Raw genomic sequence first — 15,000 nt, 5'->3', positions numbered from 1 at the left:
TATGAAATGTGCTATACAAATAAACTTGACTTGACTTGACTTGACTTCCCCCCTGGCGTTAATTTAGCGCTTATGGCTTTTCAAAACCAGGCCTTATTCAGTGCGCCGGGGATATTACTGTGCGTAATTACACGCAGCTCTCCTCTGCAATCTCACTCTCTCTCACTCCCTCTCTCTCTCACTCCCTCTCTCTCGCGCGCGTCAGACAGGCACAATGGCCGATGAAAAAAAAGTTGTTATACCGTAGTTTTGAGCCCCTGTCATTCAGAGGCTGTTGCATCATCCTACCTGTGCAGTGGGGGAGAAGAAAAGGTAGCGAGAGAAAACGATATCATTCTGCCCAAACTTTCACCAATCTAATCTCATCATGACATCCAGGGATAGGCTATATTTTTCTAGCCGATGCGTTTAGAACATTCTTTTCACTTTGATCTTGCTATAGTGTAGCGTATTTACATGCTTGCTGTATTTAAAATGCAGTGAGATTGGTTTGAGAAGCATAATAATATGGAATAATATATATGGAGACAGACGGGGATGAAAGAGGGAGGGGGGGAGCTCAGAGTGCTTTGGTCAGGCTTTTCTGACCGGATTGGATCGCTCCGTGGAATGGAACATGAAAGGGACATTGTGATTCGTTTAGTGCACTTCTCCAATGAGCAGGTTGTGAATAATTCTATGCTTAAAAGGCGTGGTTATAATGCTTAAGGCTGCGTGTAGCGCCGACACGAAAATAGAGACTGTCCACGGTCCACGCGCACTAATATGGGCTGCGCCTGGCGCTAAGCGCTAATTTAAGGCCAGTGGGACGATAGGGCCCTAGACCTCTCCAGTCCTCTCAATCCGCATACAGTTGCTGTATGCAGATTGAGAGGACACATTGCATTTACACTTGTGTTCAATGTGGTCACAAATACGTCCCTGACCACCTCCGGAGGTGGTTTGGCTGATGACAGAAAACGCATGTGAGTGCCAGGTGTAAATTGCCTGAAAATGAGCAGCAAACTACACAATTACTGTTGTAATTGTAACTACCCCCCCTCTCTCTCTCTTCATCAACCTCTCTGTCTCTCCCTCTCCAGCTCTGACTCTAGTCCCTCGCTGCCCAGCTCTCCCTCCATATTATAATCTCTATCTTCCTGCCTGGAGATATCTCCCTCTAATCGCCAATTTCCTGTTTGACTTTGTGGAGAACAAAGAGATTAATTTTAATGACTATTAATGTACAGTAGGCAGGAACGAGCACACACACGCACACACACACACACATGCACGCATGCACGCACGCACGCACACACACACACACACACACACGCGCACGCACACACACACACACACACACACACACACACACACACACACACAGACAGCCCCAGCGATAGCTGTTGATAGCTCAAACCATTCATTTATTTAGGAGGCAGACACATTACCAGGCTAGACTTCTCTTAACTCTCTCCCCTCTCTCTCCCTATTGCCGTCCCTCCAGACAGCTCCTTCTTCCAATTATTTTCTCTCTCCTCCCTCCCTCTCTCTCAGACTATCTGTCTCCCTCTCTCTGCCTCTCTCTCCTCCTTCTCTCCCCACCTCTCTCAGACTCTTTCCCCTCTCTCTGTCTCCCTCACTCTCTCCTCCTTCTGTCCCTCTCCCTCTCTCTGTCTCTCCTCCCTCTCTCTCAGACTATCTGTCCCCCTCTCTCTCTCTCCTCCCTCTCTCCCTCTCTCTCAGACTATCTGTCTCCCTCTCTCTCTCTCCTCCCTCTCTCCCTCTCTCTCAGACTCCCTCTCTCTCCTCCTTTTCTTCTCCCCACCTCTCTCAGACTCGTTCCCCTCTCTCTGTCTCCCTCACTCTCTCCTCCTTCTGTCCCTCTCCATCTCTCTGCCTCTTTCTCCTCCTTCTCTCCCTCTCTCTCAGACTCTCTGTCTCCCTCTCTCTCCTCCCCCTCTCTCTCTGCCTCTCTCTCCTCCCTCTCTCCCTCTTTCTCAGACTCTCTGTCTCCCTCTCTCTCCTCCCCCTCTCTCTCTGCCTCTTTCTCCTCCCTCTCCCTCTCTCTCTCTCTCAGACTCTCTGTCTCTCTCTGCCTCTCTCTCCTCCCTCTCTGCCTCTCTCTCCTCCCTCTCTCCCTCTCTCTCAGACTCTCTGTCTCCCTCTCTCTCTCTGCCTCTCTCTCCTCCCTCTCTCCCTCTTTCTCAGACTCTCTGTCTCCCTCTCTCTCCTCCCCCTCTCTCTCTGCCTCTCTCTCCTCCCTCTCCCTCTCTCTCAGACTCTCTGTCTCTCTCTGCCTCTCTCTCCTCCCTCTCTCCCTCTCTCTCAGACTCTCTGTCTCCCTCTCTCTCTGCCTCTCTCTCCTCTCTCTCCTCCCTCTCTCTCTGCCTCTCTCTCTCTCTGTGCCTCTCTCTCCTCACTCTCTCCCTCTCGCTCTCTCTCTGCCTCTCTCTCCTCACTCTCTGCCTCTCTCTCCTCACTCTCTCCCTCTCGCTCTCTCTCTGCCTCTCTCTCTCTCTCTCTGCCTCTCTCTCCTCACTCTCTCCCTCTCGCTCTCTCTCTGCCTCTCTCTCCTCTCTCTCTGCCTCTCTCTCCTCACTCTCTCCCTCTCGCTCTCTCTCTGCCTCTCTCTCCTCACTCTCTCCCTCTCGCTCTCTCTCTGCCTCTCTCTCCTCACTCTCTCCCTCTCTCTCTCTCTCTCTCTGCCTCTCTCTCCTCACTCTCTCCCTCTCTCTCTCTCTCTGCCTCTCTCTCCTCACTCTCTCCCTCTCTCTCAGACGTTTGCTGACTTTAGATCCCGCAGCAGCTCCTTGGTGTCCTCATTAACCTCAGAGTTGTGAATGTGTCTCTGCTTCTGAAAGTTCAGCTTCTCTCCACGACGTCACAATTCAAATGTTTTCGCTGCTTTTCTCTTGCTGTCCCCAAACAGCAGCACTGGAGAAATTGTTTCCTTAGAGCAGGGTTAGGGTGCTTCTCAACTGCTCTAGCTTCAGGACCCACATGTTTCCTTATTCATTACAGTTTTTCCTGGTTGTTTAAACAGATTTTTGGGAACATCAGACACAATGTGCACAATCTCTAACTCATTTACCAACTGCTAAACCAATTCTGCTAAACTCCAAGCACATTTTCCTGCTTTAGACTCATCTTCCCATTCCATACCACACATTTCCTGCTTTAGACTCATCTTCCTATTCCATACCACACATTTTCCTGCTTTAGACACATCTTCCCATTCCATACCACACATCTTTCAGCTCACTAAACACAATTCTCCATATCTTGCACACTCTTCCTGATTTTCCACTCCTGATGTTCACTCAGAACACACTGCCAATCACATTCCTAAACTCCAAAGGCTGTTGTGCAATTTGCAATCATCAATACAACAATATATGTCGATATTTTACATCCAACAGGTGAAACACTGAACATGCAAAGTCCTGATTCCACTGCTAAGGCATTCCTACAGTGTTTTCCATTCATATATAGTGTTTTCCATTTTGCACATCAGTGTTCAATGGTGTCTGTTTCCCCAAAATTCTAAACACAAAACACTCGTGTTTTGTGTTTTAGCAATTGGGGAAGAATGTATTTGTATTGCATTCCATTCAGTTTGCTGTTGGGTCTGAGATACAGTATAATATTTTCTTTTTTACTACATTTCTGTTGCTTTATATTTTGGTATTTTACGAAAGGAGAAAATGCTAGCCTACAACATGAACATGCAAAGGTATCATTCTCCTGATCATTCATAAAGTGTTTTCCATTCATACTATAGTGTTTTCCATTTTGCACATCAGTGTTCAATGAGTGCTTGGAATGTCTACTCATATGATGTATGTGTTTGAGTTTTGAGAGCAAAGTGTGCTTGTGCAAAGGAAGTATAGGATTTAGCATTTTGTGCTTGAGTTTTGAGGGCAAAGTGTGCTTGTGCAAAGGAAGTGTAGGATTTAGCATTTTGTGCTTGAGTCCTGAGATTTGTGTTTAGGATTTTGAGGGAGTGAGGTAGTGAATCAGGGAATATGTTTAAACAACCAGGAAAAACTGTAAGTCGCGACCCACATTTCAGATGTTTTTTTATAATACACATATTATATTATTATTATAGTACACTTCATGCACAAAATTGCAACTAGGGCTAAAAACCTAATGAAATAAAAAGGCAGTTATCTTAAATTACATGCCTATATGTTTTGTTTAAAGGAACACTCCGCCCATTTTCAACCAGCTTTGTATCATTAGAACATCAGTAGTATATCAGAAAACTGTAAACGGTTTTGAAGTCTGTCATTTAATTTGACAGTTATTGAGTGTTAAAGTGTGGACCAGTGACATCACTGGTCCACACTAACTCAAATTAATAACTCATTAACTCAAATCAACTCTCAAACTGTAAACGGTTTTGAAGTCATTCATCTAGTTTGACAGTTATTGAGAGTTGATTTGAGTTAATGAGTTATTAATTTGAGTTAGTGTGGACCAGTGATGTCACTGGTCCACACTTTAACACTCAATAACTGTCAAATTAAATGACAGACTTCAAAACCGTTTACAGTTTTCTGATATACTACTGACGTTCTAATGATACAAAGCTGGTTGAAAATGGGCAGAGTGTTCCTTTAAGTTAAAGAGGTGATGCTAATCAAGTTTCAAGAATCTGAATGAGACAACATTTGGGGATATTTGGATTTTTTTCCGCCACCCACTCAAGACGGCCCCGCAACCCATGTTTGGGTCCCGACCCACCAGTTGAGAAACCCTGCCTTAGAGTGAAAGCCATAACCTCCTCTACCCGCTGTCAAATGTGCTTGTCTGAGGTTCACTAGAGTAAAGGGAAAATCCTGTCATCTAATTGTTATAAATCATTTGCAATTTTCTTTTTTCAATGTCTCGTGGTTCTTCTCCTATAGCTGAATTGCTTGGAAGGATTTTACAAATGAGAAATGAATGGCAAATTCACTTCGTAAGGCCCCATGTGGATCCTGGAAGGGGTGTGACTTAGGCACTCTATAGACCCTTTTTATGTTTGTAAACAGCGATTACGTATTTTGTGGGCGGAGCCGAACTGGTTGCAGAAAGTGAAAGCTAGCGGTTCAGCTGTCATAGAAATATGGAAGATCCGGACGCCTCCTCCACGTATTTGAAAGCTTCGCCAGCAACAGACAGGTTGGCTTACACAAATAAGCTAACTCTTTCAATGGGGTGAGGTTTCCTGACCCGTACTCACTGTCAGGATGGGTCTAGGATCCAACTACATCGCCAAAGTTGCAGTGGCAGACATCGTCATATTCCTAGTGGGAATTCGGCTTCAGTTCCTCAGAGTTTTGGATACCGCGATGCGTGCGCAACTAACCCTGTGACGTCCACTCTAAATGGGTCTATAGCTGTAAACGTCAAAAGCATTACTTTGCTAAATGTATGTTGTGCATTTGCTAATAGCTGCTTACGACTACAAAATACATCATCACGCATTTCCATATTGTATCATTTCCATATTATATCACACATTTTGCTTTTCAACTTTACGAAGTGGAGTTGGTGTGAAACCTTCTGCATCTTATTCACCTTATGTAGCCACCACGCCCATTTGACCCGTTTGTGTGGTCGTGTCACGACTTCCGCCTAAATAAAAGAAAAAGAAAAAGGCCGGCTGCTCCAATATCATCTAACTCTGAATTAACTAATAATTTAGGCAATTGTATGTAACATACCAAATAAAAGCAAACGGCAATGTCTAAGAATGCAATGCCATGTAACTGGCTCGTTAATAGAGAGCCCCAGGAACGAGTCCGGAAAACATCGATGCTAACACTTCCTGGTTCTTCACTGTTTTCGGCTATGGGATTTTTGAATGGGTTTTTGGCACGATGCTTCTAATAAGGTCTCTGGGCAACGCAAGCTTAATCAAACGCGAACCAGTGTTCAGTAGGATAATCTTCACACATGAGGACCACTTTTATGAGTTTTTAAGCTTTTACGTGCCGTTAAAAGGGCGGCTAGCTAGCAAACGGCTAAATGAGACTATACTGTTAGTCGACGGGGATATTATACGTCAATAACATCATCACTTCAAAGAACGAACACGGAAATTCTCTTTCCCTCACCTGGTTCAGCCCGGGGTAATCAGTGCACAGCAGCGCACACATCAACAACATTCCAGGTTGAGTGGTGACGTGACGGGGAAGCATATGCAACACTGTGTGTAGTTCTGGATTAGCTTAGCACAAGCTTTTTACTTCTAGGGCTCGCATTTACGCTACAAAACTCATGAAAGTGGTCCTCATGTGTGAAGATTATCCGGCTGAACACTGGTTCGCGTTTGATTAAGCTTGCGTTGCCCAGAGACCTTATTTGAAGCATCGCGGCAAAAATCCATTCAAAAATCCCATAGGCAGAAACAGTGAAGAACCAGGAAGTCCGGGACTTCCGCGTTCCGACTACAAAAATACATCCCAGGCTCTCTATTCTCGCATTCCAGGGAATTACGTTAAAGTCTGCAAGTCTTATAGGCATAAGTGGCTCGCGCTGCGCTCGGAGGAGAGAAAACTATCTGAAGCTTTCTTTGTTGGAGTCCAGGTATGTTTTACAAGAAAGTGCTCGTCATTGTCGACGATAACGTTATCTGACCTGGCTAACAGTGCTGCTTGCTGTGTACCGAGCTCAAAGTAGTAGGCTGCTACGTTCTTTGTTTTACCCCCTGCACTGTCCGCTACAAAAACAACTCTCTTCTTCTGATGTTCTTTTGTATTTCGCGCCGTGACCAGCGGAAGTGTTAACACGACCCGGAAGAATTTGGCCCACCCCCGCGTCTGAACATAAGGTGAATAGAACATGGAGTAGCACAGGAATGAGTCTGGAAGACCTGGATGCTAGTACTTCCGGCTCTTATGTGTAAAAGTCAATGGGATTTTTGTATGGGGATTTCGGTGCCTTAAAGTGGAGCTGAACCCAAAAATGACTTTTCTTTTCTTTTAGTTCAAATACCTGGGTATGCAGTGCACCTATTTAATAATGTATGCAAAATAAAAATCACAAAAATCTTTTCGTTTTTCACACTTTTCACATCAAAAGTTCATTTTTCAAGATTTCATTGATAACAGTAATCTACAGTTTGCTGACGTCACCTAGTACTATCACATTTCTACCCCATTTCAACCAATCATATCACGACATGCAGCTGTCAATCAAATCTTCATTTCAGGATAATTTTATCTTCCAAAAGAAAGAGAAAATGGCGCCTAGTGCCTGTCATCTGGCAGAATTCCTATCCCATAAACTAACTACTAACTTGGCCAATTGTATGAAACATGAACAAAAAACAAAAATGGTAATGTCTAAGAATGCAAAGAAATGTAACTGGCTCGTTAAAACACGCATTCCAGGAATATCATATTTATAGCAGCGATAATGGCGCGTGCTTGAGAGCCTGCTGGTTGTCAGGGGTCGCACCTCGGAGATTCCAGGCCGACGAGCTGCACTCTCCGCTCGGCAACAAGAAGGCAGCTGGCTGCCACAGGCAGCCAGCTGCCACTAACCTCGCGGCCACTAACCTCGCGTCACCAGGCTCTTCCCGAGGAGAGCGCCACAACACGCTGAATCCCACTCGATTTGGAGGCGGAACACGCCAGGATTGGCCAAAGCCCAATCCAGTCCGCAGAATTCTCAAATAAAATCATCGACATATTATTATGACCCGCCTCTCAACCTGTCATCTCAGACAAGTTATGTTTTCAGTCTGAAACGCACTGCGACGCACGTGATGAATGGGTTCAGTTTGACTTTAAAATAAGGTCTGTGTTTAACAAAAGTTTCTGAAACAGCGAACTTTGTGTTCAGCAAAGCACTTTTATCATTTTCAAAGCGTAGCTATGCGTTTTTCGAAAAACGAGATTTTCAGAAAACGCTTCAAAAGTCATAAAAGTGCCCTGATTGTGAAGGATCACACACACACATACGGGCGCGCACACGCACACACTGTGGAAGCTGTGGCGTTGGGACGTACCGGTCTTGCCATTGTTGTGGACGGTGGCGGTATCTGCGGGGCGCTCCCATCCATCTAGCTGCAGGTGGTGGTACTGCAGCCTGACCTGGGTGAAGGTCTCGTCGATGTCGACAGGAGACTGCCTGGGGCTGTTGCAGGACGGAAACTTCTTACCCCAGCTCCCCTGGCTCAGTGCTCCTGTAGGAGGACAGAGAGGCATACAAGAAGATACAAGAGTTACTGTTGAGCCCATGGCACACCAATCAAACATTCTACCACAAACACAGATGTTTGTTTGGTGGGCCATGGCTTCCTGTCTGTCCTTGTTTGAAGATGTTTGGTGAGATTCCACAGGTTCAATTCTTGTTTGTCTGTGTTTAGCCCATGGCAAACCAATCAAACATTGTGTTTGATCCAGAGCAGGGATGGGCAACTTTGATGATAGAGAGGGCCACAAACAAATTTCCTCGCTACCAGAGGGCCAGCTTGTGACCGTGCACTTCCACCAGTAGCCTACTGTAACACCATCACTGCCAAATATAGCTACTAATTTGATGAAAATGACTGGTAAGCAAAGTTTATTATACCAACATTTATATTTTTCATATAAAAAGTTAAAAATATCAACGCCGACCGGTTTCGACCACACAGGGTCTTCGTCAGGGCGTGTAAGGAAAGATAACAAGTGGAATGCAGTGATTTCCTATATGCAATTAGCCAATTAGTGGCCAGGTGAAAATACATTGGCATATTCACAAGCATACAATTCAGCACAAATAGTTATCCATCATATAACACACAGTCAAGAAAATAAATAGGAAATGTAACTTGTTACACAAAAGGTCTAACATCTATTTCCTCATTAAGGCCAGGATACACAAACATTATGTTTGATTGGTGTGCCATGGCCTTTAAAGGTCGTATCCGTAAGTTCTAACTATTACTGACACCGGTGGCCGTTAGAGTAACTGCAGGCAGCGTGTGAACTAGCTGACGTGCGGGCATCATACTCGCACGTGCACAAGCAGCTGCCTGGAAACAGCAGAGGTGTTGGTTGCTTTGTAACGTTAACTCATAAAAGTCACTTGAAAACGGCAACCTGGACAATTTATCGGTCAGATCAGCCTCGAGATGCCCAGGAAGGATTCTGGATGAATTATCGGACGTTATTGTGGCATGTTTGGCCGTGTTTTGGCTTAAATTGGCTGTGGGGAAATGGATAGAATATTCACGTTACCTTGAGCCAGGAACTACCCTGCTTCCCCTGTAGTAATGCCGGGAGCTGACCAAACTGAACAATCAAACAATGTTTCATAGGCATAACAGTAACGTTAGGCATATTTACGACTGTTACATTCATTATCCACACAAGATGGTAACGTTATTATTGGAGCTCGGTGGTAATTTCTATAAATGTAAATCAATATTAGTTAGCCGCGAATCCGCGATTAGCATAAAGCTAACGTTATACTAATGTGCAGTCCCACTGCAGCTACAGTAACTGCAGTCAGAGCCTTCTCCCCCGGTACCGTCTAATAGTTGACCAAACTGAACAGTCAAACAATGTACCGTAAGCATAACAGACAGTAGGCTAACGTTAGGCATATTTACGACTGTTAGATTCATTATCAACACAAGACAGTAACGTTATTAGTGGGGCTGGTGGTAATTTCTATAAATATAGCTAAATATATTAGTCAGCAGCGTATAGCATCAAGCTAACGTTCAGGCAGACTCACCACCGCAGCTAACTGCAGTCAAACAATAATGTTCCATGACCATAAGCATAACGGTAGTAATGTTAGGGTTGCATTACTTCACACAAGACGGTAATGTTAGCGGCGTTTCTGACCAGGTGGTAAATCCATTAGCAAGCAGCTAAGGTTATCTGGTCAAAACCACATTACAGCAGCTACAAGCACCAAGGTCCCTCCATGAACCGAAAAAAGTCCCGACTCTAGTTTCCCCCCGATGTCGGTCACATTGCTGCTGTCTGGCCAGACGGACTTAATAGATAAATATTTATTTATTTATTTATTTATTTTGTTTGGACTATTTTCTGGAGACTGTGTTGTTGTTAATAATAATAATAATAATGATTGGATTTATATAGCGCCTTTCCAAGGCTCAAAGCGCTGACACAGGATCATTATTCGTTCACACCATTCGTACCGGTGGTTCAGAAGCGTGGCAGCCACACATTGGCGCTCAACGGCCCCTCCGAACCACCATCATTCATGTCTAAATTCATACCAATCATACCAATCATACCATTCATGTCTACATTCAAACCAATCATACCAATCATACGAGGCAAGGAGGGTTAAGTGTCTTGCCCAAGGACACAACGACAGCAGCTGGGAGGGAGCGGGGATCGAACCGCCAACCCTTGCGTCATTGGCCGACCCACTCTACCTCCTGAGCTAAAGCCGCCCCACAACATTGTTTGCTTTTGCTAGCAGCTAGCGACGAACCTAACGTTAGCCACTTCCCGTTAGCAGTCTTCTTCGTTGGTATTTCCGGCGGAGCCATGAGGACAAGAAGCAGGCTCGTGAACGCCCAATTTGCCGGCAAAGTATAACCCGTGAGAAGCATGATAATCCTTCAATATCTTTGCAATGGGTGAACGCAGAGAGACGCGGCTGGGCTCGTTTTTTAAGTTAAGGAACGGCGCGTTCACTCATTGGTAATAGAAAACACTTTGTGAATGTTTATTTTCAGGCCAAACTTACGGATAAAGGAGTGCACTGAAGTCTGGGTTGTTTGGCCCAGGAGGCTGTGTGATGAGAGGATTGATACCAAAATCACCTCTCTGTCCGTAGTAGTTACACTGCGTTCAAAACAACTTGCAATTCATTCGTTTCAACTCGAGATTTCCACTTGAATGGTTGTCCATCATTTCAGAGCTCCGAATTTCCAGCCTGTAATTCTGAGTTGGACGATGTGATTGGGAAAATCACGATCACCAAAAAATGATGGTGTCAATTGGTGAAGATGATGAAACATCAAGATTCATAAAGTTTTATTAACCACAGACCTTATTTCAGGCTCTAATGGTTGGTTAGAGTCGAATACGAATATTCTTTCTGTCTGCATCTCTATTCTACGTCTGCCTTGTGTGTGTGTGTGTGTGTGTGTGTGTGTTTGTGTGTGTGTGTGTGTGTGTGTGTTTGTGTCGTGTGTGTTTGAGCACGTGTGTGTGTGTGTGTGTGCGCATGTGTTTGTGTGTCTGTGTGAATTTATTCATGAGTTCATGTCACACAATTTTTCATTTGTGTTTGCATTTATTGACGTTTGTGTGTGTGTGCGTGTGTGTGTGCGCGCGCATGTGTGAGTTATTTATTCATGAATACACATCATCCATTAACATTGCCTGACGCACCGTGTGGATGCTGTGTGTGTGTGTGTGTGTGTGTGTGTGTGTGTGTGTGTGTGTGTGAATGCTTTATTTCTGAATCTATGTTACACTTTTTGCCTTGGCATTTATTGACATGCATGGGGCTTCGTGTGTGTGGATCCTGTGTGTGTGTGTGTGTGTGTGTGTGTGTGTGTGTGTGTTTGTGGATCCTGTGTGTGTGTGTGTGTGTGTGTGTGTGTGTGCGCGTGTGTGTGTGTGTGTGTGTGTGTGTGTGTGGGTCCTGTGTGTGTGTATGGATGGATCCTGTGTGTGTGTGTGTGTGTGTGTGTGTGTGTGTGTGTGTGTGTGTGTGTCTGTTATTTCCATGCATGGGCTTTACAGTATGTTCCTTATTAATTCACCATGCAGCCACTCACACCCAATCATTCTCTCCATAAAAGCAGCTTATTAAAGTGTGAATCCAGCTCACATCAGTTTCACCTGTCACCATTATTTAGGCTGTCATACATCTTTATGGGGTAAATTCATAAAATACAACACTGTCAAACCTATTAAAGTTATCTGAAGACATATTTAAAGAGTGTGGTGCAGATTATTATATTTTTTATATTTATGAATTTATGATGATTAGTGCGAAAATACAGACAAAAAACATAACAAATTGTTTTACAGGCCCCCATAGGGCAGAAATATGGAGAGAAAGGTGTTATTCTAAATGGTCGTTGAACACATGTGAGCTCACTTGTTGCTGGACGTTCTGCTGGGGCTGACACAGGTATGCAAAGTCATGGATAGTGAAAAGGTGACAGATACCAGGCAGACATAAAACCACTCAGGAATCCTCCTATTTTGGGATGAAAAATTTGACCGTCACCGAAAGGTGACTAGTCCCTGCAGATGAAACCATGTAAAAGCCAGACCTAAAACCATGTAAAAGCCAGACATAAAACCATGTAAAAGCCAGACCTAAAACCATGAAAAAGCCAGACCTAAAACCATGTAAAAGCCAGACCTAAAACCACGTAATAGCCAGACATAAAACCAGACCTAAAACCATGTAAAAGCCAGACCTAAAACCATGTAAAAGCCAGACATAAAACCAGACCTAAAACCATGTAAAAGCCAGTCCTAAAACCATGTAAAAGCCAGACCCGTAAAACCATGTAAAAGCCAGACCTAAAACCATGTAAAAGCCAGACATAAAACCATGTAAAAGCCAGACCTAAAACCATGTAAAAGCAGACCTAAAACCATGTAAAAGCCAGACGTAAAACCATGTAAAAGCCAGATTTAAAACCACGTAAGAGCCAGACCTAAAACCACGTAAAAGCCAGACCTAAAACCATGTAAAAGCCAGATTTAAAACCACGTAAGAGCCAGACCTAAAACCATGTAAAAGCCAGACGTAAAACCATGTAAAAGCCAGACTTAAAACCACGTAAGAGCCAGACCTAAAACCACGTAAGAGCCACACGTAAAACCACGTAAGAGCCACACCTAAACCCACGTAAAAGCCAGATGTAAAACCATGTAAAAGCCAGACCTAAAACCATGTAAAAGCCAGAACTAAAACCATGTAAAAGCCAGACGTAAAACCATGTAAAAGCCAGACCTAAAACCATGTAAAAGCCAGACATAAAACCATGTAAAAGCAGACCTAAAACCATGTAAAAGCCAGACCTAAAACCATGTAAAAGCAGACCTAAAACCATGTAAAAGCCAGACGTAAAATCATGTAAAAGCCAGATTTAAAACCACGTAAGAGCCAGACCTAAAACCACGTAAAAGCCAGACCTAAAACCATGTAAAAGCCAGACCTAAAACCATGTAAAAGCCAGACATAAAACCATGTAAAAGCCAGACATAAAACCATGTAAAAGCCAGACATAAAACCATGTAAAAGCCAGACCTAAAACCATGTAAAAGCCAGACGTAAAACCATGTAAAAGCCAGACCTAAAACCATGTAAAAGCCAGACATAAAACCATGTAAAAGCCAGACCTAAAACCATGTAAAAGCAGACCTAAAACCATGTAAAAGCCAGACCTAAAACCATGTAAAAGCAGACCTAAAACCATGTAAAAGCCAGACGTAAAACCATGTAAAAGCCATATTTAAAACCACGTAAGAGCCAGACCTAAAACCACGTAAAAGCCAGACCTAAAACCATGTAAAAGCCAGATTTAAAACCACCTAAGAGCCAGACCTAAAACCATGTAAAAGCCAGACGTAAAACCATGTAAAAGCCAGACGTAAAACCATGTAAAAGCCAGACCTAAAACCATGTAAAAGCCAGACGTAAAACCATGTAAAAGCCAGACCTAAAACCATGTAAAAGCCAGACATAAAACCACGTAAAAGCCAGACCTAAAACCATGTAAAAGCCAGACCTAAAACCATGTAAAAGCCAGACATAAAACCATGTAAAAGCCAGACCTAAAACCATGTAAAAGCCAGACGTAAAACCATGTAAAAGCCAGACCTAAAACCATGTAAAAGCCAGACGTAAAACCATGTAAAAGCCAGACGTAAAACCATGTAAAAGCCAGACGTAAAACCATGTAAAAGCCAGACCTAAAACCATGTAAAAGCCAGACCTAAAACCATGTAAAAGCCAGACGTAAAACCATGTAAAGGCCAGACCTAAAACCATGTAAAAGCCAGACCTAAAACCATGTAAAAGCCAGACCTAAAACCACGTAAGAGCCAGATTTAAAACCACATAAGAGCCAGACCTAAAACCACGTAAGAGCCACACGTAAAACCACGTAAGAGCCACACCTAAAACCATGTAAAAGCCAGATGTAAAACCATGTAACAGCCAGACCTAAAACCGACCGATTGACCCGTCCACCTAGGCAATTTGATTATAGGATATGGCTCTTTTTTAAGTAAAAAAAAAAAAAAAATCTCAGGCAATTCACTCGTAAGAATGAGTTTAAACTTTTCACATGCTACAGCGTATGTGCGCTGAATGCACCGAGGGTGCATTGCAGCTGGCGAGCCTGCCAGCACAGCCTGCGTGCAGCTCCCCGAACACGTGACTGGACGCAGCTGACGCGAACAGCGCGAGTATAATATAATGTAGGAAGGGAAGAGAACAGGAGAGAGTGAAAGCTATTAGTCATTGAAATCCTAGTGAAATCACACAATTTACTGATTTTGCTGGAGCGCCTCGTCAAGCTGAGGTTCGAGTATACATTAGCTCTACTACATTAGGTAGTATATATTAGGTCTAGCTGCTGTTGGCAACTGAGGCACAAACATGTTTTCCGCTTTACTTCCATGTCAGGAAACATTTGATCCTACAAAGTGCAGCATTTTTTTTAGGTGAATTTAGTCTAAATTTGGACTCAAAACTCTTCTTTTTGCCGGTCTTCCCAGAAGAGGCTGAGAGTGAGACTTAAGACCAGAATGCATCACTGGATAACAGTGTGTGTGTGTGTGTGTGTGTGTGTGTGTGTATGTGTGTGTGTGTGTGTGTGTGTGTTTTACAGTATGTGTAGAGTGTAACTGATAATGAGCAGAGGAGATAATAGGTGTAACGAGGGGCGATGGGAGCAGATGGTCTAACTGTAACCAGTCACACATGACTTAACAGTGTGTGTGTGTGTGTGTGTGTGTGTGTGTGTGTGTATGTGTGTGTGTGTGTGTGTGTGTGTGTGTGTGTGTGTGT

General features: G+C 43.8%; 1 protein-coding gene across 1 annotated transcript in view; it reads right to left on the bottom strand.

Annotated features, from left to right (window-relative positions):
• Positions 1-15,000, bottom strand: part of ptprz1b (protein tyrosine phosphatase receptor type Z1b) — a gene marked incomplete at both ends in the record, with an annotated part of 165,234 nt that overhangs the window by 128,172 nt on the left and 22,062 nt on the right. Inside the window, one exon of the mRNA XM_083660693.1 lies at positions 7,988-8,164. Coding sequence (XP_083516819.1) covers positions 7,988-8,164 — 177 coding nt within the window. The remainder of the gene's footprint in view (positions 1-7,987; positions 8,165-15,000) is intronic.

The sequence above is a fragment of the Poromitra crassiceps genome (genome assembly GCF_964638095.1).
Source record: "Poromitra crassiceps genome assembly, chromosome: 2".
In the NCBI taxonomy this organism is placed as follows: Eukaryota; Metazoa; Chordata; class Actinopteri; order Beryciformes; family Melamphaidae; genus Poromitra; species Poromitra crassiceps.
Note: the sequence above shows the minus strand (reverse complement) of the source record. Positions and strands in the feature narration are given on the sequence as shown.